Source organism: Osmerus mordax, chromosome 13 (assembly GCF_038355195.1).
Source record: "Osmerus mordax isolate fOsmMor3 chromosome 13, fOsmMor3.pri, whole genome shotgun sequence".
Classification (NCBI taxonomy): Eukaryota; Metazoa; Chordata; class Actinopteri; order Osmeriformes; family Osmeridae; genus Osmerus; species Osmerus mordax.
In genome coordinates this window covers 12,222,736-12,247,599 of record NC_090062.1, presented here as the reverse complement: position 1 = coordinate 12,247,599, position 24,864 = coordinate 12,222,736, and the positions used below count along the sequence as shown (strand labels likewise).

Sequence of the window (24,864 nt, the reverse complement as noted above, 5' to 3'; positions counted from 1 at the left end):
TGAAAGGCCTTTTTTTGGAAGCCACAATAACAATGGGATGTATCACTAGGAGAAAAAAAAGGTCCTACAAATATGTCTGTTTTAAAGCAGGTTTTCATGTTTGAAGGGGTTCGGTTGTTTGAACTTTGGAGAAGTAATGGTCTGGATGGCCTGGGGCTTAGTCTTTAGGGAAGCTACTGTTACAGTACAAATTAGCCTTATTTGGCCTTGCATGCTGGTCAGGTGAAGAGTCATAGTCACAGAGAATGTAAGGGTGTGGTGAGCACCATGTGGATCTTAAAGCTTTATGTCAAGCACGACAAAATGTCCCTGTAGAAAAATTATTAGATCAAAGTGACAGTCTCTGAACTTTCTTTGCGCACTTCAAACACTCTTCCAATTAGTTCCAAGTACTGTATGTCATATAAATAAGTTGGAAGTTTTTCACAGCTTACATTCATTTTCATACTTTCCTGTAAATTAAATGGGATTTAAATAAATATCTGAATACTATGACTTCTATATCTTTATATTAAAGGGCCGTTTAGGAAATAATTGAGACTGTCTATACACAAACATTTAACAGAGAAACTTTTTTTCGAAACACTTTATTATAAAATATTTTTTCAACCTTTAAAAAAAAAAAAAAAAAGTTCACGTGAATGCGCTTCATGTGTGTATTATGCGAGCATTTCACATATGTGAATGTGAGTTTTGAGTATTATGAATGTCTATGAAAGTTTCATATGAATGTTTATGTGTTTCATTTGTGTTTGTGTAAGGACAGTCTGAATTATTTCCTAAACGGACCTCATATCTGTGACTTCTCTTACCGTCTCAAAGTACGTGTTGTCATTGTGGTAATGTTAAGATGATAGTGCCCCCTACTGGAAAAATATTTACCCATGTTTTGTGCATAATATTATCCTTATTATGATAAAGTTTCTCTCTTAAATCGATACCCCATGCATATGTTATAATGTCAAGGGACATTCACACACAAAAAAAGGATTTATCTTTCAAAATGTATTCTTAATCCAAAAGTGAAAGTTGGTTGCGCCAAGCTTTATACGTTAGGACACGGCTATGCTTTTATTTTGAAAGGGAATGTGCAAAACCGGAAATTATATTGACGACCAGTTTCACGGTCCCAAGAAGAAGAAATCAACCGGAAATGGGATTACTTACTGAGGCTGGCTTCACCCTACTCACAAAGAAGATCCCGCGGTGGTGCATCAGGATAACATAAACAATGGGAAAAAAGCACAAGAAACATAAGTCCGAAAAACACGGATACGAAGGTAAGACTTTAGTGACCTACACAATCACTGCCTCAAGTTGCAAAGATCTTGGCTATGTATGAGCTTTAGTGGGTGTCGTGCCCCAGGCTTGAAAGCTAGCTGTTAGCTAGCTCATTATTATCCTGTCATATTTAGCTCACACAAGCCTGTTAAATTACATTTACCTTGCATCGTAATAATTTTTAGTCGCATTTATCCAAAGCGACAAATAGTGCATATATAAAGTACAGCAGAAGATCAAGTATCAGAAGTGCAATATTCTATAGTATGTCTACAATATATTTCGGTATTCAGACTCGAGAATCTGACTATTTACATCGCAAAGTAACCACACATCTCAGCAACACACGGTGAACCAACATCAATACTATCAATGCAACAATAACACATCGATTATAGTAGCATGCAAATTCATGTATTTTGAGCAAAAATAACAATACAACTTTGTTGCTGTTTTGCCGTGTCGGCAACATGCTGACATTCGAGAAGCAATACATAAACACATGGCTACTCCTTAACTATCTAAAAAAGAAACGAGGTCTAGCTAGCTATCTACTCGCATACTAACGAGCTGACTGGCACGGAACATCTTAAAGTTGTTAGCTGGTTATCTTTAGTAGCCTCAATGCACTGCAGAAATATACTCACTTTTATCTGCTTGATTGCTGCTGTCCCCAGACTATGGAGAGAGACCACTAAAATTGGTCCTGAAGGTTGCGGGTAATGAAGTGACAGCCGGAAGCTCGAGTCTTGAAAATACTTATGACGAACAGGCCGATTATGACAAACCCAGCAAAGATAAGAAGAAGAAGAAAAAGAAGAGGGAAGACAAGGAGAGAAGCAACCCAGGTTCACCCCTGGATGACAAGAGAAAGAGAAAGGTACATTTTGAATGTCTGTAGGATGCCCCTGTTTTCCATGGGAACGTGCTGAAAAGTATAAAAATGTCTCACTTTTTTTCATTTGCTTTTCACTAGTCATTACACTACTAAGCTTGCTGGCTACATCTGTCACTGTTGTGTGGAGGGTAGTCCATGTTCATACCTATATCTGTACGGTCCATGTAGATGATCAAGAAGAGAAAAGGACAGGACTCTTTAGACACAGACTGGGATGACAGGGAGCAGAGTCGGACTCCTGTCCGGTCAGAACTGTCATCCTCCCTGGCGAAAATGGAAGGTAATACATATGTTTATATTTGCCTTTTTACTTCCCTGATGTCCACCTTGAAATGGTCTTCGGAAAACATTCATTTCATTAAGCACTCATACCCAACATTATTACTCATCTCTTCCATCAGAAAAGGAACAAACCCCTCTTCAGGTAGCTTTGAACCAGCTCATCAGACAGCTCCAGAGGTGAAGCATCCTACCAGAAACATAACAGACCTTTGATTGAAATTGTATACTCAATTTCATTTGCATATTACATTCTAGTCATTTTATACCCTTTTCTTGTAGGAAAGACCCCAGTGCTTTTTTCTCATTCCCGGTGACTGATCTCATCGCCCCTGGTTACACCTCAGTCATCAAGAGGCCCATGGACTTCAGCACAATGAAGGAGAAAGTCAAGAAGGAGCACTATCCGTCTCTGGAGGACCTGAAGGTATATCTGCACACACTGGCCTTCTTTTCTCCTTCTCAAACCACCAACACACAGAATACCTAATTAAATAGCCTACTGGTTCTATGAAGTGAAAATGATTGAAGAGAGGATCTACCAACATTGCCCATTCTTATCCATGTGTGTCATTGGTCATTGATACAGGTGGATCTCAGAATCATGTGTGAGAACGCCATGATCTACAACAAGCCTGAAACAATCTACCATAAAGCTGCCAGGAAGCTGCTCCACTCCGGTATGAAGATACTCAGCCCGGTAAGAGTTTGCCTGAAGAGTAAAGTGGATTCTTGCACAAAGCCTTGTACTTTCAATGAAATGACACCAAAGGGCAGCAGAGAGTAGCATGTGGCTCCACATTGCTACATGTCATTCCAGTCTGCCACTACATTGCTGCAGTAGCCCTACAATATGTTCACATTACCCACAAACTAATTTATGCATCCAGTAATAAATATCCAACTAAAGTTGATGTTCTGTACCTTTTCAGGAGAGGCTGGAGAGCCTCAAACAGAGTATAGAGTTCATGGCTGACCTGGACAACCCTGCTAACAAGCCAGGAAAGACTGAGGAGGAAAGGGGCTCAAGCCTGGACCGGTCTCAAAATGGTGCCATTCCCACTGACACCAGTGAGAACTCCCAGTCCCCCTGCACTCCCAGGTGCCACTCCTTAACCCATGTACACAGATGATACTAAAACACCATCTGAAACCTGATTTAGGAGAGAAAGGAACCCGGATTTAAACACACGTTGCAAACATCTCAAGGTGCAATTACTGGCATGATCTTGATCAGACTAGCCTTTGAAAGGAAAGTTCAACCGGTTAAAGGATCACGTCTTCCAAGTGTCACAACGACCTCTGATGTTTGATGTAGTTCATTTTTTCAATTTTGCAGAAGTGTGATTGATATTCTGTTAGTTGTTTGTTGTTGCCGCTGATGTAGTAACAAGACGTGCTGCTGTACTATTGCTTACATGAGACTGTTGTGACTGAGCTCATCTGTCAGAGACACGAGAGCCAACCAGGAAGTGGCTGAGCTCCGCCCCCTGACATTCACATGTTATGGATTTCCTCCCAAGTGCTGTGGATTTGTTTTCTTCCCTGTCTTTGGTGAATCAGTTCTTTCCACAGAGACACTGGGAGCTCAGAATGAAAGGAATGCCTGTCAGCATGTTGGGTCTCGCATGCTGTCAGCACTGCACACTAGGTTACACCAGGGAATTTTTTTTTCTTTGAAGCCTACCAGTTCTTGGCCTCAAACTACCAAAGTGTTAGCTAGGTGAAGAAGCATACTTTTTACAGATAATATCATATTTAGGGAAGATGCTGAGTATGCAAAACATACTTTTTTGTCCCTTACCCGTTTTGGGTCATCAGAGTGGTTTTAAATGTCTTCCTTCTGGTTGCACGAGATAACCACAGCATCACTAACGGATGTCAACCGCATTTGGGCCATATTGTGAAGCCCTAATTCTCTGGGTCAAAGCCTCTTACTCATCCACTCTCCTCTTTGCCTCTGTGTTCTGCTGTGTTCGCAGGTTGGATAAAGACTCTAAAGACGAGGCGTCCAAGGCTGTGAGCCAGGCAGAGAGGGAGCTGGAGGAGATCCGCAAGGTCATCCAGGAGTCTGGAGGCAAACTCTCCAACAGAGGACTTCAGACTGAGGTGAGAGGTCCCCCTAGTTCAGTTTTTTCATTTAGTATTTGTGTCATGGATGTCCACCCGATCTGCAGTTGCTAGACACATTTGCAGACATACATAGGTACGATAGCCGTAGGTCACTTGACCTAATGAGCCTCATTTGCCAGATATCACCACATGCTTACGTTTTTTTGTCCACAACCATGTTTTACATGCAAGTACATGATGCAGTGTTGCTGTTGTTTTTGTAGCTGGAGTTTAAGAGGCGGAAGACTGATGGCTCCACCACCCTGGCCATCCTTAACCCAGCCGATTTATCCGCCGGAGGTAGGTACAACCAGGAAGTTCTCGAGCTCTCCTGCCCACTGTTCGCACGAGGGAGCAGTTGGACTGTGACATGTCACTGTGTCTTCTGCAGATGTGGGCTACTGCCCTGTGAAGCTGGGCATGATGTCAGGCAGACTGCAGAGTGGTGTCAACACCCTGCAGGGCTTTAGGGAGGACAAGAGGAACCGGATCACCCCAGGTAGGATGGGAGGGTTAGAACACAGCAGTGGAAGCATTTCGCAGCACAACAGCCAATTTGTCTACCCCATGTTTTTCACAAGCCTACGGGCTTTTGTATCCACATCCGTTTCATATCATGAAATCTTCTCGTGGATGGAGGGCATGCGTATTTCCAAACTCCCAGCTAGTCCCTGCCCTCCGTGTAGCTGTGTGTGGACAATGTGTTGACGTGCATGCTCGGTGCTCCACAGTGTGCTACATGAACTATGGGCCGTACACCTCCTACGCTCCCACCTACGACTCCAGCTTCGCCAACATCAGCAAGGACGACACGGATCTCGTCTACTCGTCCTACGGAGAAGAGCCCAGCCTCCAGGGCTCTGAGAGGTAGGAATCTCTCTCTGCTCATTCCTCTGCCCTCTCTGACTACCACTGGGCTGCTAACAGCTGACATTTGTGACATTCACAGTATAGAAGATGTCGATTTATTGTTCAGACTTGCATTATGTAATGTTTTAGACAAACACGCTATTAGGATTCCTGGTTGATAAGAGGCCAAAAGTTATGAGAGGGGGTGTTGGCGTGGGTACAGCTCGCCACGCCAGAGCCTCAAGCCACGTTAAACGCAATCCGAGCCTGCTACTTGTGCTTGCGGAGGGAGAAACTCGTCTGATTGGTTTTTGATTGAGTGTGTGTCACTGGGTCCACAGCATCAAAGAGTTTCTGGCCAAATCGGAGGAGCACATGTACAAATTGGCAGACAGTCTTTTGGATGCGATGACCAATGGAGAGCACTCCAAAACCATAAAAGAAGTGGTGAGTACTCCGTCACTTCCTTCTTACACATTTAGTTGGCTGTACTGTACTTTGTTCTTGCGTTTTGCAGCCAGGCATCCCTTCCGAAAAAGACAGTGTTCTCTGCTTGAATGTAGTGTTCTCTGCTTGAATGTATAATGGTTCAATCAAACTGTGAAATGTTCTACAGTATTGAGTACTTGATGATGCGTGCTTGCCTTTTAGACTGTTCAAGATGAACGAGAGAAGACTTCAGAGGCCAGGGTTGAAATGGAGGTAAGACCCAGATAGACTACAGCACTAATAATGATCCCAACCTGAGCTGAACCCCCCTAGATGGCTTCTGCACGCGGCTGTTGTGCGTCCCCAGCTGTGTCAACAGCACAGCCATGGTCGTCAGCTGCCAACATCCACATGTGGAAAAGTATTTCCCCATAAAAACGCACCTCCCTGCACTACAGTCCCTCTTCCCTTCCTGGGATCGGTTGCATCCAGCAATCTCAGGGGCTCAGTGTCAGGGATGTGGAAATGCCTGTATTTTCTTTCCAGCTCCCGTCTCCCGTCTCCTGTTCAGTTGAATGGGCTCCACACATGGGTGGCAAGGCTGGGGGGAAACTGAAGCCACCAAACCCTGCTGAGCAACACTGCAGCCTCTGTCCCCGGCTGTTTGCTGTGCTTGGCTGCTCTCCAGATTATCCTTCTTCCCTGCTCGGGTGGTGCTGCTGCTTTTTATTTTTTTTCTTCTTCACAGCAGATTTCTTGGAAGCTGGGAATGTGCTGCTTTAAAAGGGACTGGTCCCTGAGCCTCCATCTCAGTCCTCTTTTGAGGAAATGGTGATTTCTAAGAATTGTCAGTTGCCAGGTGAGGGGAATGCTGAAAAGGAAGGCCAAGATAATGTAGCAAACTGACTCGTTTGTCCTCACTCAGGTGATTAAGCCCAGCACTACCAAGCAGAGATCAGCGTCTCTGAGCTCTGTGATTGGACTGGACCCGGAGACTGTGGAGGACCTCACTGAGGGTAAAGATCTTTGGTGTGACCTGAGGTCGAGTTCTCCGCAGCTAGCCTGTTGATTGTATACAGATTGTTAATGAACCATGAGTCATAGTGTTTCATTGTAAATTATCGTAGGCCTGTCATACAGGCAATTAGGTAGGTGATTTTGAAGCGCTGCATGCTTTCCCTGGCCACTTAGGCAGGGCTTGGTTGAACGTACCCTTGTGAAAGAGATGTTGTGGTTGAGATCCAATTATATAGGTTACAATTAACGTAGGAAAATGCAGGTGTGAACCCCCCGGTGTTTGTGTGCGTCACAGAAGCCCAGCGTTTCCAGAACAAGTTGGACGAGACGACAAAGCTCCTCAATGGGCTCCAGGAAGCCCAGAATGAGCGTCTGAGCGCCAAGCAGCCCCCCAACATGATCTGCCTGCTGGCCCCCACCACCAAGGAGCTGCAGCTGGGTACGACCCGCTCTCTCTCTCCCACACACACAGTCTCAGTAGGGTCATTCACAACCCTCCCTGGAAGTCAACTCTCATCGTACCTTTTCTCCCTGCAGCTGAGAAGGTGACTGAGAACTTGGCCCAGCTGACCAGCCAGGTGGGGCCTGGAGACGTGAGCAGCCTGTACGGTATCAGGAGGGCCATGGGCATCACTCGGACTCTGGAGCCCCTCATAGACCTGACCACAGGTAAGCCACCAGACATCAGCCTGCTGTCTCTCTTATCAGAGCTAACATATTTGATTTTGTATTAATACTTACCTTGTACAAAACTAATATGATGTTCCTCTTCAAATAATGACTTTTGTGTCGGTCTGGTTTTCTTCATAGTGGAGACTGCGTCCATGGATACTTCGTCTGTGGGTAGCTGAGCTTAGGATGGCTTACCATTATAACATGAGATCTGTCTTGAACTGTACAAAAGGTGCTTTTTGTCTGACATTTGTAATTTCATCAAATAAACTTTTTATAGAAAGTTTGCTTTTGGTTGTCATTTACTCAGAAACTGCAAGGTCCTTGAGCTATATTGTAGACAATGTCAAGCACTCAAACTTGCAAAACCATTTATAACATTCCATTACTGTACAAAATGCGAACTTTGTTCCTTGGTGAGACAGCATACAGTTCACATGAAAGCAACACAATTAATCTATTATAAACCACCTTGGTCGAAGACATAAGGCCCCACAGCAACAGTTTTCCGAGGCACAGAGGAATACAGCGGCAAGAATGAGAGCATTCAGTGAGTAGACAGTTCTGCTTACACACAAGATACGAGACAGTCAGTATCAGGGGTTTGGTTTTTAAAAAACTAAACGTGATTTACACCTTGAGTTGATCCCAGCTCTGGTCAGTACAGACAGTTATTCCCCAACAAATGCAGACAGGTAGCATAAGACATTCATACAGGTAACAAACAGGCCTACTCAGAAAACACTAGCCTTGACATACTGGTCAGCTAGTTATAATCAAGTGAATTTCAAATACTGTGTTTCTTACATTTATACCAAAGTTAAAATATTGTATTTCCTTCTGTTATGCCCATGTGACAGCACTGGTTGAACAACCAGGCAGAACAAAGCAACATTCTATTCAGCTTTTATCTCATTCATTCAACAGAGAATCGCAAGTAAACTCAGTTGGCTGAAACAGTATTTGGCTTCAATATAGTATATCTACATTTGTGCATCACAGGCAACAGCCAAACTGGGATAGAAGAAATATTATGAGACCTTTCACTAAACAAAAGTATCTAGTTATATTTTAGAAAACAGATCAGCTGGAAGGAATATTTACATCTGTGTCCCTTTTCATGCATTTTATTATCACCACCAGAATACGAATCCAACCAGTCTCAAACAAAAGGGGGCCGACAAACTCATGTCAAGTTCAGTGCTTGAACACAGTCTGTTTTCAAGTGGCAATGAGTTCTTGTCCTCAATCAAATCCTCTCTTCAGTCATATGCGACACTGCAACACTGATGATGGTCTAGTAAAGCTGAATGTGCCAGGGCCATGTTTCTGAGACCCTCTGTGTAGAGAGAAGGGAGGGGCCTGTGTATCGTGGCCCCATGTCCTGTGCTCCCCTCCCAACAGCAGCCCAGCCGGAGCCTCCAGGGCCAGTGGTCACTGAGGCTGGCCTCAGCTCAGGCCCATGCCCTGCTGCTTGCTCATGTCTGTGCACACAAAGAAGGTCCTCAGCTCACCCTTCCCCTTGACATTGATGAGGCCTCGGCACTCGCAGGAGTAGCCCAGCTTCTTCAGCACCTCAGACGTCTCCTCTGTAACCTGTTTGGGGAGTGGGGATCAGACATGGGTCATTTAAAATATTTATCAGAGCTTGATTGATCTCTCCTGGCATAAGGGGACCAATTGTCTAGTAAAAAAAAAAAAGAAAGAAAGACACTCCCTTCAGGGGCTCCGAAACTTTTTCAAAACAATTTTCAAAACGTTTTGTATTTTATTTTATTTTTTAAACCTTTAGAAATGTTTTTTCCTAAACCTTTTTCAAACCTTTAGAAACTTTTTTCCAAAACATTTGTAAAACCTTGATAAACTTTTTTACTACAGCCACACCAAGAATTGCGTTAGTGACGCAAACACTGAACGTGAAAAAGGATCAGATTTTTTGTTTAGACACAACAGGCTTTATTGTTTTTTCAGTACCTGGATCTTGCCCAGTTCTCCAGTACTCTCCATCCTACTGGCCACGTTGACAGTGTTGCCCCAAATGTCATACTGAGGTTTCCTGGCTCCGATAACCCCAGCTATAACAGGCCCATGGTTGATCCCTGTGAAGTAGCACACAACATAACAAAGAGCTTAAAGACAAGATTTATCTATTTAATTGTGTTTTCAGTTAGTAGGCAAAATTTACAGATTTATGCCTTCACTTTCAGCCCAAGTCAAGGAACTATCATCAGTCTGGCAAGAGGCCAGAGCCAGAGCCATCTGTAAATTAAACTTTTTAAATTTTTAATAAAAGTGTCTTTCTGCAAAGGAATTCAGTTCAATTATGTGCTGTACCAATTGTTTTGACGAGAGAACCATTTCTTTGAAAGCTGTTTATGTTGACTTTCATGCCAACTTTCTTCCAGTGTTTATGTAATTCTTTTTATCATAACGTGTGCTTTTATCTCCCAAGTATTCTAAATGTTTCCACTAAGCTTAGGGGATCTGCTCAGAGTAAGCTGTCTGAGAACTTGGCTGGATAGGAAGACACTGGGAGTGTTATAGTGCCCAGACAATGCAACAGACAATGCAATATATTGAGGGAAGGGTCTTGTAAGTGAATAGCGGGTGCATGAGGTAAAGTATAACCCATGACACATTGAGAAGTGGAACAGGATATAGAGCAGACAGCACGCACTAGGTTTGGACACAAACTCCCCAAGCTCACTCACCCACACGGAGACGAAAACTGTTGAAGGAGTGCCTGTTGATGCCATCCAGTTTGCCAATGAGGGCGATGGCAAACTCCACCATGTTTCCGATCTGGGCCTGCTGCCTGTCTCTGTCCTGAAACCGCACAGGGATGAAGAATACACTTTGTTCTATCAGCAGGTCATGGCCCTTAAGCATCTTGCCAATTGGGTATTCTCGCAGATACAAGTTATATAAAGAGCTTTTGTTTGGTTCAATTAGCTTCAAGTATTTAGTTTGAGATCCGTCTTAGTTCATTGTATTAATAGCGGTAACATCAAAATCAAATGCTGAATCCTACCTGGTTGTTCTCCTGTCCTGGTGTTCCACTGAGTCCAGCAGCAGCCATGTATGTGCTGCCTATAGTCTTGATCTTCTCCACTCCACTGAACTTTGGCTTAGAGAGCAGCTGGATGTGGGAAAATGGGATGAGATGAAGGGTTTGTTTTTTTTAATACCCAAATATGACCACAAATCGGGTGGCTGAAGTTCAGCAGCAGCCTGTGGCCTCACCTCATCAAAGTCGGCGATGATCTCGTTGAGTAGTCTCAGGCACTCCAGGCCCTCCTTGTTGATGTCACACTCTGTGTAGAACTCTTTGAAGTCGGGCACCGAGGCAAACATCACACACACGCAGTCATATGATTTGTAGTACAGGTCCTGATGAACAGAACCGGAGAAGAGGTGATAAAGACTGATGCCAAGAAGCATTACATCATAACGAAGAGTTTCGAACAGATAAGGGGACGTTTAGGGTACACAGGGAGACATGTTTCTATGAAAAGGGCAGTGAAGATGAGTGGTTCTATGTGAGGGTGTCAGGTCATGTCCCCAGGGTCAATGTAAGGCACACAGCTGTCAGCTCTGCTATAGTCACCTCTTTGACCTCCAGTACTCCTAGGATAAAACAATAGGGCAATACTATTTCTTCAGTTCTCATTTCTATTCTACAGTACACCAAAAGATGATATTTTGCAGGGTTTTTTTTGTCCAGTATTTGATTTGTCGTTGCTGTTCCAACACCAACCCAATCAACGATGGACTGGAGTTCTACTCTCTGCAATAAGAGAACTCGTAAGCGAGTGAGACTTTCCCAGGCACCCAAACACAAATAAATCTTTCCAGATGAAGAACAAAAAAATATATATATAAATGTCAGGAGTTAAAACAATTTACCTTGAACCTCTTTTTCACACCAAGTGGTATGAATGTGCAAGGTTTCAAGGGTGATTTAGACCTAACAGATTCGTCATAACATTACAAAATGTCAGGTCAATGACTCCAAGCAGGAAGGGTATTTTGTTCAATGCAGATATACAGTATATACAGTGTGTATATATATATATATAAAAAAAGGAATTTGTTAAAAAACTTGGCATTGGCAACATCTGTGAACTGGATTGTGCACAATACTCTTATCAGTGATTTGTAACATTGATTGATATGTCTGTTTTGTGTCCATTTTCAGTGGCTGAGGGGTAGTGGCAAAGTAGAAGCTATCTCCACAATGCTGACACTTAATGATAACCAGCATGTCAAAAATCACAATGATGATACATTGCATCTAAATCCTATCTACCCAGAGGACACACAATTCCTTTAACATAAAAGTCCTTGAACTCATTTGTCGAACTAGGACCTTATGCGTCCTGTGGCGTAGGTTTTGAGTTCGACCTTTGATCCCAGAGGGAAGACAGAAATAGTTCAGCTTTAGCAGTGACCGTCCACTGGGTCAATCTAATCTAGACACCACCTCCATGGATCGGTACTGTATGCCAGTGGACCCTGGTGTGAGAGACAATTGAGAGGAGAGGATGGAAGGACAATATATTGAAGAGGAGAGTGAAAAGGAGGAGAGTATTTAGGAGAAAGGAGGAGAGTGTGGAGGAGAGGAGAGGGGGAGGGGGAGGATGTGTTGGGCTCATCCATCCATCCTGGACCCCTACCTTGTACTTCTCAGTAAGTAAAGTGTTTGTGAGGAATCCCACCTCGTTCTTTTTATTCTCCCCGACAAACAGGGCGGCCACGTGGGCGGGCAGCACGTTCTCCAGGAGCAGCCGGTTCAGGTTCTCCCGGGTCTCGATCTCGTCCTGCTCTGTACGGTTCTTGTTCTTCAGTAGGAAGTCTTGTCTGAAGCAGGACTCGTTCTGTGAAGCGGAAATGGGGGGGGTTAGTGGGTGTCCGAGGAGAATATAGGGATGGAATAAAAAAAAAAAGGGATAGAGAAGCAAAAGGTTTTTATTACCTGCTGTGAGATGAGGAACATGGTGACCAGGAACAGAGTGATGTACATGCAGCTCATCACCCTGGGGTCCTTTACGAGGCCCAGCCTCTTCAGGATGAGATCTCCAGAGCTGCAATACAGAGGTCAGGGGTCACCAGGAGTAACGTCACGACCCTCCTCCAAAGCAAACATCCTTCCTTCCTCCCCCCTCCTAAGTTCCTCGCTCATGTGGCACGCTTGAATTGGTCCGCTCGAAACAACAGCATTCGACAAAATCGAGTTGAGCGGCGAGTGGCCCACCTGCCACAGGTCGAGTTGTCGTCGAGCTCAGCATACAGGATTTGCTCGTAGGAAGTGAACAGATCACTCCTGGAGCTGAGGATGAGGATGTAGTAGGCAGTGGAGGCCACGGTGAGGAAGAACACCTTGAGCTCGAAGCTGACCCTCAGGAACACCCCACAAGCTATGAGTGCCAGGATACAGCTGTACACAGAGTACTGTATGTGAGTCAGATAGAGCAAGGAGAAGAGAGCAAAGAGAAGAGAGGGAGTGAGATCAAAGGAGTGAAAGAGAGGAGAGAAATGCAGAGACACAAAGGATTAGATGGATGACAGCCTCAAAGATTGGATCTCTCAATCCTTCAACAGTTTTGCCCGTCATTTCCCAAACAAATCAGTGGCAGGTCTCACTAGAGCCGGCACCGCCACTCACGGGCAAGTAGAAGAGGTCGGCGTGCTGGTCGTGCAGGCGCGAGTCGTTGGAGCGAGTCATATCCAGAAAGTCACAGACAGACTGCACAGGTTCTGTCTGGATGAAGCACTGCGGGGGGGGGGGGGGGGGGGGGAGTGGACATGATTGAAAGTGGCTACTGTATGGGTCAGAGAATGTGAAGCACTTGGCTATGGCGTAGCTAAATTTAGAGCCACCCATGATGCTTTGGTCTTCTGGGTTAGATAGAAACACCACAGAGAGCTGAGACTATGGGCTAGTGGTATGGAACCAGGTGATGTGACGTAACCGGGAAGTCTGTTACCAGGTTGAAGACGGCGAGGATGACGATGACTGCAGTGGTGATGGTGGCCAGGGGGAGGCGCACGCATGGCTTCTTCACCACCGCTTCTGACACGGCAGACAGCCAGTGGCAGGTAGAGAGCTTCTCTGGAAACAACCGCTGAAAAGGAGAAGAAGAGAGGGGAATTGAAATGAGGTTGAGCGAAAGATAAAAGGGGAAGGGGGGGGAGGTTGAGGGAGTGAAAGAGAGAGAGGGGAGATGAGGTACAGAGAGAGAGAGAGAGAGAGAGAGAGAGTGAGAGAGAGAGAGAGAGAGAGAGACAGAGAGAGAGAGAGAGAGAGAGAGAGACAGAGAGAGAGAGAGACAGAGAGAGAGAGAGAGAGAGAGAGAGAGAGAGAGAGAGAGAGAGGTAGGGAGGAATGGATGGAGAGTGGGAAGCAGGAGGAGAGAAGACAAGTCATTTGTGTTATCAAGATGAGCATGTGACACGGATATGGCTATAGACTCATCATGTGTGATTGACGCAGCACTAAACGTTCCGGCTATTTCTAGAAGGGAAGAATGTGTGACAGGACGCACAGGCAACCCGTCTGACCAGACTGGAGATGCTATGCACCAGGTGTCATGGTCCAATAGAGGTTGACTGTGTTTGCTAATAAAAGAACAAGTCAATGACATTGTCACAGTAGTTATCACATGCACTAATAAAGTACTATCAATAATCACTTCTAGTAACACTCCCACTACTCCCTCAATAAATAAAAAAACATTGATCACACCCCACAAACATAAACAATGCCACCCACCCCTCGAGGCCATCAGAGTGAGAATTATACAATGACAATCGGGGGAGTCAACTTCTTTTCCAGGGCGTAAAGTAATATTTACAATTACAGGTAAGAACAATATATAAATGTATCAACCCCCCTGACCTGTTGTTTTTACCTCTTTTGAGGGGGTCCAAGTCTTAATTAGGGGGGTCAAGCCCCCCCGTAATTCGAACCCTGAAGTCCATGAATAGATGTGTGGCTGTGTTGTGAGGTCAGTCTAAGCCTCATACTGACCTGAAGATGACCCGCAAAACAGATGACCAGGGTCAACAGGAGGACACAGGCCAACACTCCAAAAGAAATGCCCAGCCTCCGGGGACTGAAAGAGGATGAAACGCTGGCGGTTACTGTCTGTGTCTGTTACTTTGAAAAGCAAACATGCATCATTTTAAACACCAAAAAGGAAGAACGATTCAAATGGCAGGTGAAAATCAATTGGGGGAAATGCCATTGGGACATTGTGTGTCGAAGCATATCACAACTCACTCTTTAGTCACAAACATCTGAACCATGAAGATGCAGAAGAAAATGAAGGTGGCACAGCTGATGTAGTGCTTGAACATAGGCAGGTCTATGGCGCGGTACTGTAAAGAGAAGAGAAGACATTTAAAACCTCTGTCTTCAGTTTCGTTTTTCAGTCCAAGAAGGAAGTTGTGTGTGTGTAGGCGAGATGTCAGAGTACAGTGCGTTCTGAACTGTGTAATGTGTTGCTGAGCTATATTGGGGGGAAAAACGTTGATGTTGCCTTCCATATGAAAGCTAGACGATCGGCCTTGGGAGAGACTGACCTGCTTCTCCAGCTCTTTCTTTGGGAACCACAAAGCTAAGCTGCTGATCTCCTCAGACTTCACCCACTGCCTGTTGGCAGACAGACAGACAGACAGACAGACGTGTAAATGCTCAGGGGGGAAAACGAATTGCACATTCTAGCTGTGAACATCTACTCTCAATGTGTTATTGGTCAGAAATGAAAGACAATATTGTAGTACTGTCTCTTCAGAGACTCACTTGTTGCTGAGCTCGTCGATGGTCGTGGTCATCTCATTGTGTAGCTCCTCGTCAAACTTGCTCTTCTGAGATTTGTTCCTGGGTATGGGCAGAAGGTAGTAAGGGAGAGGAGGACCGATGGACCGAAAGACCAATACACAAACGCCCAACGATAAGGGGGAAGGAGACAGGGTCATGCAGGTTATTCTATCCCAGTTAGCGACGAGAGGAGGCAACTGGTTTCAGGCCATTCCAGTGAATTAGTGGAAAGACAGGTTGGGTGTGTGCCAGTGAGAGCGGTCTAGTGCGTGTGTGGCGGAGGCAGGATGTCGTGTGTTAGCTGAACTCTGGGGACAACACGTGGGAGTCTCCCAGCAGTACCCCCTGCTTTGTGCCCCATGGCCCATCAGGAAGGAAACGTGTGTGCATCCACGCACACACACACACACACACACTTCTCCCAGTGTTTACAACAGCGCATACCTTTAGTGGGGAAAGAAAAGACAGTTTAAAAAGCACTTAGTGAGGAGTGGTATCAGCCAGGCTTAGGGGACAGCTTGTGAGACCTGGTGTCACCCTGTTCCACAGGAGAAGAGCAGAATGCAGTTCTTCACATTGCGGAGGTTGGAGAGAGAGAATGGGGGGGAGGGGGGGGTATAAGTGGCCTGGAGGTTAGTGGGGGAACAGCAAGTCTCTCCTTGTGTGGGTGGAGAGCTTGCGAGCCAGGCCGTATGGCCCACACTCACTTATGGGTGCTGGGAGGAGCGGGCAAGGAGAAGGGCTCCTCTAAAGACTCGTCAAAGCTGTCGGAGAATAGCAACAGTGAGAGACACATTGATAATGGTGACACGAAGAGAAGGAGAGAGAGAGAGAGAGAGAGAGAGAGAGAGAGAGAGAGAGAGAGAGTGAAAGAGAGAGAGAGTGAAAGAGAGAGAGAGTGAAAGAGAGAGAGAGTGAAACAGAGAGAGAGTGAAAGAGAGAGAGAGTGAAAGAGAGAGAGAGAGTGAAAGCGAGAGAGAGTAAAAGAGAGAGAGAGTGAAAGAGAGAGAGGAGGGTGACCGAATGAGAGAACACACTTCTACAGACCACATCACAGGCAGAATGCAGGGGCTGGAGCTCTTACACATCCACTTACAGGATCTGCATTCACTAACCACACGCCAGACTAAAGGTCTTGTGGGGCAGTTTAGCTGCTGTGCTCGCATAAAGCAGCTTTGCTTTTTGACTATCGTGGAAAAAAGCTACTTCTAAGCCCTTGCGCCAGAAGAAAAAGACCATATAAAAACCTGTTTGTGCTTTTTGCATGTTGGTGTAACAATGTGTGGCTTGTTGTAATCACGATGATTTAATATTGCCATGAGATCATTTCTGTCCAGCTGTTCGACAAAAAAATTGGATCCAGATTCATACAAATCCATAACCATACTCAGAGTAAGCGGTGTAAACATACAGTATGAGTAATCAGAAGAGGTTTGTGACATAACAGTAGTAGCGTGAGGCCAGTACAGACCACATGTTTACTTTTGAACACATGAGGCCTTCGCTTGTAGCAGCGCAAACACTTCTCACCTCTCAGGGATCTTAGAACAAGGGGCTGAGCGCAGGGGGATGTCCTAAAGAGAGACACAAAACGTGGGAAAGAGAGTGACCTCGTGTTCACTTTGCATGGAGGTAGACGTGCATGTACACAAATCAGTTGACATTTGAAGGGTCTCGTTCCGGATCGTACCTTGCAGCGGGCCTTGCCGTTGACCATGGCGTCAGTGGTGTAACTCTCGCGGCTCTGCAGGTGGGCGAAGGGCTTGACAGCCCCCCAGGACTCCAGGTAGCGCGTCATGCGCACCGACGCCCGCATCTTCAGACCGTCATTTACCCTGGGCTTAGGGACGCTGCGGCTGTTGAGGGCCTGGTCCTTAGACTGACACCAAACACACACACACACACACACACACACACGAGGATGAGCGGCCTTACATTCAAGAACCGTTAGAGGATGTGAAGGTAGCCCAGAACAGGGATCTCACTCGTGGGTCTATGACCAGGTATGTCTGGATGTTGAGCTCCTTCAGGTAGGTGTCCCTCAGCTGCCCGTTTCCTTCCTCCACCTCATAAGCCTTGTTCAGGTGCTTGAGGGTGGCTTTTGTGATGTGGACACGCCTGATCAGTGAAGAGAGGAGTTACGACAAGATGACCCATTATGAAAAATGGTGAGTTAATAGGTATTACGGCCTTAGTAACTCATTTTGGCAACAAATTGTTCATAAACATCTAATAAATGCCTTATTAACTGATGTTTATTACAAGCACCTGGATCTAAAAAGTTACCATAACGTTTTCATGAATGTATGTTGTGAGTTTTTACAGTTTATATACACAGTACATATATGCGGATATCATACACAAGTATGAGTATACATGAAATCATGTAAACTGCATGCCATTTGTAACTCAAATATGAACTTACCCAGGTAAGCCTCCTGACTCCATGTGATTGGCCAGGGTGACATCATGTGACCACACATCAAACTGCCATTTCCGAAGACCAATCACGCCACAGAGCACGTTGCCGGAATGTACGCCCACTCTCATGTTGATGTCCACACCTGTGGCCTCGCGCACCTGTCTGAATAGGCAGGATCAGAAAACCTGTCAGCGCTGTGGGTCTCTCCCCTAGGTTCTGTGATCCTTTCTTATTGCTTTGATTTGACATTACAGCCATCTGGTGGGGGTGCTCCAGTATTAATGTTTTCTTCTCAGATGAAGCTCTTTGTTTTGGCTGGGCAGAGAGAAGCAGAAATAACCCCCCCCCCCCCCCCCTTCTCCTTTTCTCTCCTCTCTTGCCCTCACACAAACACTTCATACCCCATTGCATTCCTCTGGACTCCACACGCACACACAAGCACACTCACACACACTATTCTGTCAGACAGCCTACTTCATCACCTGTTCCTACTGGATTGTTCATGCCTAAGATTCCACCCCAACAAAGTCAACACTGCACTACAGCCTCCTTGGAAGCACTCCATGTATACCAACACTGAAGGGCACAATAACGGTTAAACGTCATCTGGAACTGAAAGAGGTTAACCACATCTGATAGTTAAGTCTTTTCTCCTACTAAGACCCTGTGTTCAACCCCCCTGACGTACTTGATGGCCTCGCACATATCCAACCCCATCTTGACGCAGTTCTTAGCGTGGTTGGGCAGAGAGACAGGGAGGCCAGACACACAGTAGTAGCAGTCTCCCAGAATCTTGATTCTCATGCACTCGTTCTCCTGTGAAGAGGAAAACATACCACCTTAAAAAAAAGGCTTTTTTGTAGATATAGCAAAATGTTCAAACGTGGCTTAATATGTAATCAAGAATTGTCCTGAGAAAGTGCATAGCTCTGCTTACAACATTTAAACCATAGCTGGGAGGTCAGTATTAACTTAACATATGCACCGAAGATATGAATGATTGACTCACCTTGGCAATCTGGTCAAACTTCCCAAACAGTTCATTGAGCATAACGACTAGCTCCTTGGGAGAGCAGTCGCTGGCCAATCGGGTGAAGCCCACGATGTCTGCATACAGGATACTAAAGAAGACATGAAACATCATGACTTCAACACCAGCAGAGAGGGCACACACAGAAAGAAGGATTCCACTGGCCGTGAGTCAATAAAAGGTCAAACCTCTCAGATGGTGCCATCATGAGACCCAAGTATCAGTAGTCTATCATCAGTGGGTTCTGACAACCACTCAACTTGTAAATCTCTCTGATGTTGCCCCAACTAGGAACACCATTGTCAGATAAGCGTCTGACTCTGAGGGTGTTGAAATGAACTGGTAGTAATGGATTAAAGATGGCTGGACAGTGCCAGGAGGGAGGGTATTTAGGGAGTGCTTTGACCCTTACTAACAGGGGAATATGTTGTGATATGAGTTTGGCCTGACTCTCTATCTACTCAGAGCACCTGACCTGTTTTATATCCAGTATGTCTAATCACCGGCTCACTGTCGGGACTCAGTTCTGCAAGATTACATTTACATTTAGTAATTTAGCAGACGCTCTTATCCAGAGCGACTTACAGTAAGTACAGGGACATTCCCCCTGAGGAAAGTAGGGTGAAGTGCCTTGCCCAAGGACACAACATCATTTGGCAGGGCCGGGAATCGAACTGGCAACCTTCAGATTACTAGCCCGATACCCTCACCGCTCAGCCACCTTACTCCCCAGATGTTTGGGAAGCTGGCTGCAGACCAGCACAGGGCACATTAAAGCAGCTGGCTTGAAAGCTAGCATCAGCCAGACAGGGACACACCCAGATAGCCAACATGAGCCAGTGGCAGCACCACATGACTAACAATAGCCAGGTGGTTCTCACTGGGCTAATGATCTAGTGTGTTAGTCCAGGCGAATTACAGGGGCCACATGGGGATTCCATTGGGTGTATCCTTCAGCACTGCTTACCGGTGGATTCAGGAGAGGATAAGACTTAGCACATTAATCTTTCATAATGACAATTGTCATCCATTCTCTACAGGTAATTTAGGGCACATTTTTTTTGTGTGGGGGGGGGTGAATAAAAATAGAAACAAACATGAAGACAAGACTTGAGTCTGGACAAGGGTTCATTTGGTTCACAAATCACAGTTGAGGTAAGCAGACACTGTCCCATCTCTGCATGTGATTACTATAAAACATCTAACTGTGTGGATTGAACCAACTGCCAAAGTTCTCTCTGAGCAGTGCCAACATCAGCACTCGGCATCAGCATTTTCTACATGACTGAAAGCCCATAAAACAAAAAGAAGCTTTATCTGGGTCACTGCAGCAAACACATCTCATTTAGAATCTCCAGTCTCAGTTCACGCAGGGGTGAGGAGTAAACGTGCATGTGTGCTTCTGTCATCGGTGCACGGCTGACGATGCAGTAGGGTGGTTTTGTTTTGAATGAATGCCTAAATATAACACATTTTCCATGAGGACCGGGCACTATGAGTGTAAATGTATGAATAGACATTCCATTGGATGCAATTGGGAAATGAAATTAATTTGATTTGAGGACCTCAGTACTAATATTCACACACTACAAACATGCCACAGCAGAAAAACGAAAGGAAAGTAAGAGAGGGAGTAAAGTTTAGCAAAGACAAAAAAAGAGGAATGAATGGAAAGGAAGGAAATAAAGAAAGGGTAGGCAAAAAAAAGGTTCAAGTAATTGAGAAAAAATAAGGGTTGGCTGAATTTTTCCATGGAGGGAAGGGTATTTTCTTGATGGCATACTGTGGCCAGTTTTTACAGTGTATAGCCATGCTGTGAGGCCATGCAGTTGTTAGAGGGGGGGGGGAGGTATCTGGAACTCAGGAAAAGTCTCTGTTGTACCTCACGTTCTCGTGCCTCTTGACATAGAGGCTGTGGAAGTTGTTGTCTTTTACGAGTCGCTGCTGTGCCTCCTTGTCTTTACATTCCTGCAGACGCTCCATGATGGCCAACTTCATCTTCATAGATATGTAGACCGGCAGCACCGACTGCAGCAGGTTCTCCTGTGTACGCACACACACACACACACACACACACATCAACGCCGGACACTCTGGCACACCAAAGATTATGAAGCCATAAAAGAAAGCCCAATGTGGTTATCAACCAGCTGTCACAGTGTCCACCTGATCTGCTAACTGGACTAACAAGGACCCCCATTCACCCAGCTTACTGTTATAAGCTTCATAATCAGTGAGACGGAACATCACATACAAGGCTTATGAACCCATCCCAGTCAGCAGGCTATCAAGAACATAAGGCGATGATGTCTCTCGGAATCACTACACAGTCATCCTTGTTCTCTCCATCTTGGCGTGAGTCTAATGAGAAAGGCGTCTGACCCTCTTCTAACTCTCTCTTCTCAGCTTTTTGTTTTCCCAGTACTTCAGCAGGAGTTATATAAAGACCTCCTTTTGCCAGTCAAACCAGCAGTGACTAGATAGAATCTAGTTTGTTTTACCACCTCCAGGTTCATAGGACCGCTCCGCTTACCGTGAAGCTTAAAAACTTTCTTTTATACAAAGTGGCCTTGGTGAAGTCAGAGCTGTAATTGATCAGGCAGATCTTATCTGGAGCCAACAACAGCGCTCTAGTTCTCAACAAAACTGTTAGTATGTGTGTGTGTGTCAGTACAAGCCGTTTTCAACCCTACCATCCCCTTTCTGTGACTGTACTCTTTGGCTAACTGTGTACTGTTCCTTTTTGTCAGGCTCAATTCAAATACAAGAAAATGTCAAATGTTAACGATTATATCATTCCCTTCTGACGTGTTAGGCAACAGGGTAGCCTCCCTCTCAATGTGATTTCCTTTCCTTAGCGACAGTCATAACAAATGAAAAAATGATTGCAAAGGCCATTTGAAGCAGAGGTCTCATTAGACATTACTTTACAACTCCTCCATATCGTTCATCCTCACAATTATTCCAATCAAATTTAATCTGGTTTGGATTTGTCTGTTGTAATGAAAAATAAAGTCAGCTGGCAAGCTCCAAGGCCATTAGGTTTAAATATGTTCAAACGGGACCAAGTTGAAGCCTGTTCACTAACCTAAAAAAATTCCCACTATTTCATCATTTTATTAAGATGGTATTCTATCTTATGTAGTTGTTTTTGTATTGAAACCACACTCAACTGTGGAGATATTTTTTTTTCTTCTGAATATGGCTTTAGTGTGCAGTATTTATTTTGGGGAGTCAGGTGGCTGAGTGGTGAGGAAGTCGGGCTAGTAATCTGAAGGTTGCCGGTTCGATTCCCCGGCCGTGCCTTGGGTAAGGAACTTCACCCTACTTGCTTCAGGGGGGAATGTCCCTGAACTTATTGTAAGTCGCTCTGGATAAGAGCGTCTGCTAAAAGACTAAATGTAAATGTCAATGTAAATGTATTTAGAGTGTGGAAGACCTTCAGAGTTACTTATATGAAAACATGTAGCTATTGCTAGGGTTGGGAACCGAAACCCCCTGACCGGTATGTGCTGGACTGAATCAGAACGCAAATTTCAGTGCCAATTATATGCCTGAGCTGTCGATTGAAATATTTGCCCTCTGGTGCTCCGAAACGAACGTAAGAAGCATCATCACCGCGCATGATCGCCAGTTAAATTATAGCCTACTGCATTCATGTGGTGGCGGAATGATCGGAAAAATAACCCAAACGATACGCAACCCTAGCTGTAGTCAAGTCTCAGCTGGATGAGGAGCTGTTCAGATGGGGGCTCCTGACCTGCTGTCTCTTCTCAATCTCCAGCTTCATGCGGATCCCCAGGCAGCGCAGGGTGTCCTGGAAGGTCTGCCTCAGGGTCCTCTCCATCAGGACCTTGTGGAAAGCCCCCACCACGCTACCACACAGGAAAACCACCGCGTTGGACAGGAGCTGGGTACAACGGAAAAATCAGACACAGCACAGTTAAAAGGAGATGGCATAGTTGACCTTACATTTACATTTAGTCATTTAGCAGACGCTCTTATCCAGAGCGACTTACAGTAAGTACAGGGACATTCCCCCGAGGCAAGTAGGGTGAAGTGCCTTGCCCAAGGACACAACGTCAGTTGGCTTGACCGGGAATCGAACTGGCAACCTTCGGATTACTAGCCCGATTCCCTCACCGCTCAGCCACCTGACTCCCGACTTTACCTCATTAAATGGCTCAGTTAAACTCTCCTCTCAAAGTACATTTCAACATCTCCTCTCATAGATATGGTAAACACACCCACACACACACAAGTACTCTGAGGTGCCATCCTACCTGGCTGGCTAGGTGAGGGAGGATGTGTGTGCTGAAGACGGTGAGCCGCAAGGTCAGGACCAGGATGTGGGCCAGCGAGGTGATGACGCTGAGCAGAACAGCGTTGGACATGGGGAACGGCAGCATGGTGTAGACCGTGAAGATGATGAAGAGGAAAAACGGAACCTGGGGAGAGAGAGGGAGAGAGAGAAAGACAGGCAGGGAGAGACAGACAGAGACATAGAGAGACAGAGCAGAATCTGTGAGATTGGGCATAGAACTCCACAGACTGCAAGAGAGTCAGTCTTGTTCCCCAACATGGCGTTTCCTTCATTGAGTTTAAGCTTTTGTGTTGTGTGTGTTTGTGTTACTGACATGTTTGCATACGAGTTAAAACCTTTTAAAAGCATACTAAGGTGCAAGTAGTGACACAACGGCATTCAGTATGCATTAAGGGTGACACTAGACCTTCTGGTTTTGTATGCTATTAGTTATCATTGTGTGTAAGGACAACCACAGACAAACACACTTCCCATCAGGATGGAGGAGGATGGTACCTGGTCCCAGGGCAGGATGAGGGGTCCGCTGAAGATGAAGGTGAAGCCCATGGTGAGGTGCGTGACCCAGACCACCATGCCCAGCAGGCGTCTCCATCGCTGAGTCAGCGTCTCGGTGCACACCAGCACGAAGACGGCCAGGAACACGCACAGGCTGCAGCTCACCACGCTCACGAACGCAAAGTGCTCCTCCGCACTCTGCAAAAGCAAAGGGACACATGCAAGATGAACAAAAACGATCATCCTCGCAAAAGGAGGATGCAAACCTTATTGACACCTGCGACTGTGTGTGTGTGTGTGTGTGTGTGTGTGTGAAGTGTATGGCACACAGAAGACAGACGCAACACTCAGATCAATACAGGAGACTGACGAGAGACCGACAGGCACAGTGTCTGCAGAGACCGAGTCTGGGCTGGTTCTTAGCAGACCCTCTGAGTGTCAGTCTCTTCGCTGTGTGTTTGTGTATGAAAGGGATCCGGTATCTCCAGCAGTGTCAGACTCTATTCATGCTTATTTCAGGCTCATTCCACATCTGGCTTTGCGTCACATCCTGCTGCTGGAGGCAGCATCTTCCTGATTGAGTTAGGTGGCTGGGTGGCCAAGTTATAGATTTGGGGGGGGGGGGCCTTTGTGTGCTTGTCTTGTGTGTGCGTCCAGTGAGAGAAAGAAAACGAGATTGGAGAGAGAGGTGGAGAGGGACAGAGAGAGAGGTAAATATCGAGTATGTAAAGGTCCCTACTCTAAGAAGGCCATCGCTGCATTGTATATTGAGCATGTTGGTTGCCATGGTAGCAAAGTCTGAGGGCCTGTACTCTGGCACAGAGCTAGCCCGCAGCCCAGCCCACTAATAACAGCCAATGGGTTATGTCCTTACCAAGCCTTGTGTATGGACAGAACAGTGTAATTATTCTATATGTTTATATAGTGAACCCTGTTGGAAACTGTAATATCCTACAGTGAGGGCTAAACCTATAGGAGCTAAACCTACACACACACACAGAATGTTCCCAAGCAAAGCTATGAGCCCAAAGCTATGTGCAAAACCCACGATCTGAAAGCATTCTCTTCCATTCCTCTATCCCTTCGTCTCCCTCTACTCAGTCAGAATTTAAAACACCTTCATTTGACTCCAAACAACAGGGCTCTCCGAGCATTTCTCTCTGTTCTGTCTGCCTCCATCCGTCTGCTGAAGTGCCACTTAGAAGTGAATGTTAGCGCTCTCTCTCTCAGCGCT

At 45.6% G+C, this 24,864-nt stretch overlaps 2 protein-coding genes across 4 annotated transcripts in view; one reads left to right on the top strand and one right to left on the bottom strand.

Moving 5' to 3' along the window:
* Nucleotides 1-1,158: 1,158 nt before the first annotated feature.
* On the top strand, nucleotides 1,159-7,820 carry brd7 (bromodomain containing 7). The gene is made up of 17 exons (XM_067248668.1): nucleotides 1,159-1,280; nucleotides 1,959-2,161; nucleotides 2,348-2,459; nucleotides 2,581-2,638; nucleotides 2,741-2,885; nucleotides 3,048-3,158; nucleotides 3,391-3,560; nucleotides 4,441-4,567; nucleotides 4,795-4,870; nucleotides 4,962-5,069; nucleotides 5,302-5,437; nucleotides 5,761-5,866; nucleotides 6,071-6,121; nucleotides 6,774-6,864; nucleotides 7,161-7,304; nucleotides 7,403-7,534; nucleotides 7,676-7,820. Exons 1-17 carry the CDS (start codon nucleotides 1,232-1,234, stop codon nucleotides 7,714-7,716), a joined length of 1,860 nt encoding a protein of 619 aa, XP_067104769.1. The 5' UTR covers nucleotides 1,159-1,231; the 3' UTR covers nucleotides 7,717-7,820.
* Nucleotides 7,821-7,891: 71 nt separating this feature from the next.
* adcy7 (adenylate cyclase 7) overlaps nucleotides 7,892-24,864 on the bottom strand; it is a 35,693-nt gene continuing 18,720 nt past the window's right edge. For 2 of the 3 annotated variants that reach the window (XM_067248665.1, XM_067248666.1), the window contains exons 3-27: nucleotides 23,631-23,828; nucleotides 23,095-23,259; nucleotides 22,572-22,721; nucleotides 20,694-20,854; nucleotides 18,791-18,902; nucleotides 18,470-18,597; nucleotides 17,785-17,943; nucleotides 17,345-17,477; nucleotides 17,050-17,238; nucleotides 16,890-16,933; nucleotides 16,067-16,123; nucleotides 15,342-15,419; nucleotides 15,122-15,191; nucleotides 14,820-14,917; nucleotides 14,568-14,652; nucleotides 13,525-13,662; nucleotides 13,203-13,310; nucleotides 12,792-12,988; nucleotides 12,513-12,621; nucleotides 12,256-12,414; nucleotides 10,781-10,927; nucleotides 10,569-10,676; nucleotides 10,249-10,363; nucleotides 9,512-9,636; nucleotides 7,892-9,133 (exon numbers count right to left, since the gene is read on the bottom strand). In XM_067248665.1, the coding sequence (XP_067104766.1) occupies nucleotides 8,987-9,133; nucleotides 9,512-9,636; nucleotides 10,249-10,363; nucleotides 10,569-10,676; nucleotides 10,781-10,927; nucleotides 12,256-12,414; nucleotides 12,513-12,621; nucleotides 12,792-12,988; nucleotides 13,203-13,310; nucleotides 13,525-13,662; nucleotides 14,568-14,652; nucleotides 14,820-14,917; nucleotides 15,122-15,191; nucleotides 15,342-15,419; nucleotides 16,067-16,123; nucleotides 16,890-16,933; nucleotides 17,050-17,238; nucleotides 17,345-17,477; nucleotides 17,785-17,943; nucleotides 18,470-18,597; nucleotides 18,791-18,902; nucleotides 20,694-20,854; nucleotides 22,572-22,721; nucleotides 23,095-23,259; nucleotides 23,631-23,828 (3,180 nt within the window). In that variant the 3' untranslated portion in view covers nucleotides 7,892-8,986. The remainder of the gene's footprint in view (nucleotides 9,134-9,511; nucleotides 9,637-10,248; nucleotides 10,364-10,568; nucleotides 10,677-10,780; nucleotides 10,928-12,255; nucleotides 12,415-12,512; nucleotides 12,622-12,791; nucleotides 12,989-13,202; nucleotides 13,311-13,524; nucleotides 13,663-14,567; nucleotides 14,653-14,819; nucleotides 14,918-15,121; nucleotides 15,192-15,341; nucleotides 15,420-16,066; nucleotides 16,124-16,889; nucleotides 16,934-17,049; nucleotides 17,239-17,344; nucleotides 17,478-17,784; nucleotides 17,944-18,469; nucleotides 18,598-18,790; nucleotides 18,903-20,693; nucleotides 20,855-22,571; nucleotides 22,722-23,094; nucleotides 23,260-23,630; nucleotides 23,829-24,864) is intronic. The other variant, XM_067248667.1, reaches the window with a different exon arrangement.

Coding starts and splice junctions, on each gene's coding strand:
- brd7 (XM_067248668.1), top strand. CDS start 1,232: ATGGGAAAAAAGCACAAGAAACATAAGTCCGAAAAACACGGATACGAA. Junction 1,281..1,958: donor CGAAAAACACGGATACGAAG/GTAAGACTTTAG, acceptor TGCTGTCCCCAG/ACTATGGAGAGAGACCACTA. Junction 5,070..5,301: donor GAGGAACCGGATCACCCCAG/GTAGGATGGGAG, acceptor GGTGCTCCACAG/TGTGCTACATGAACTATGGG.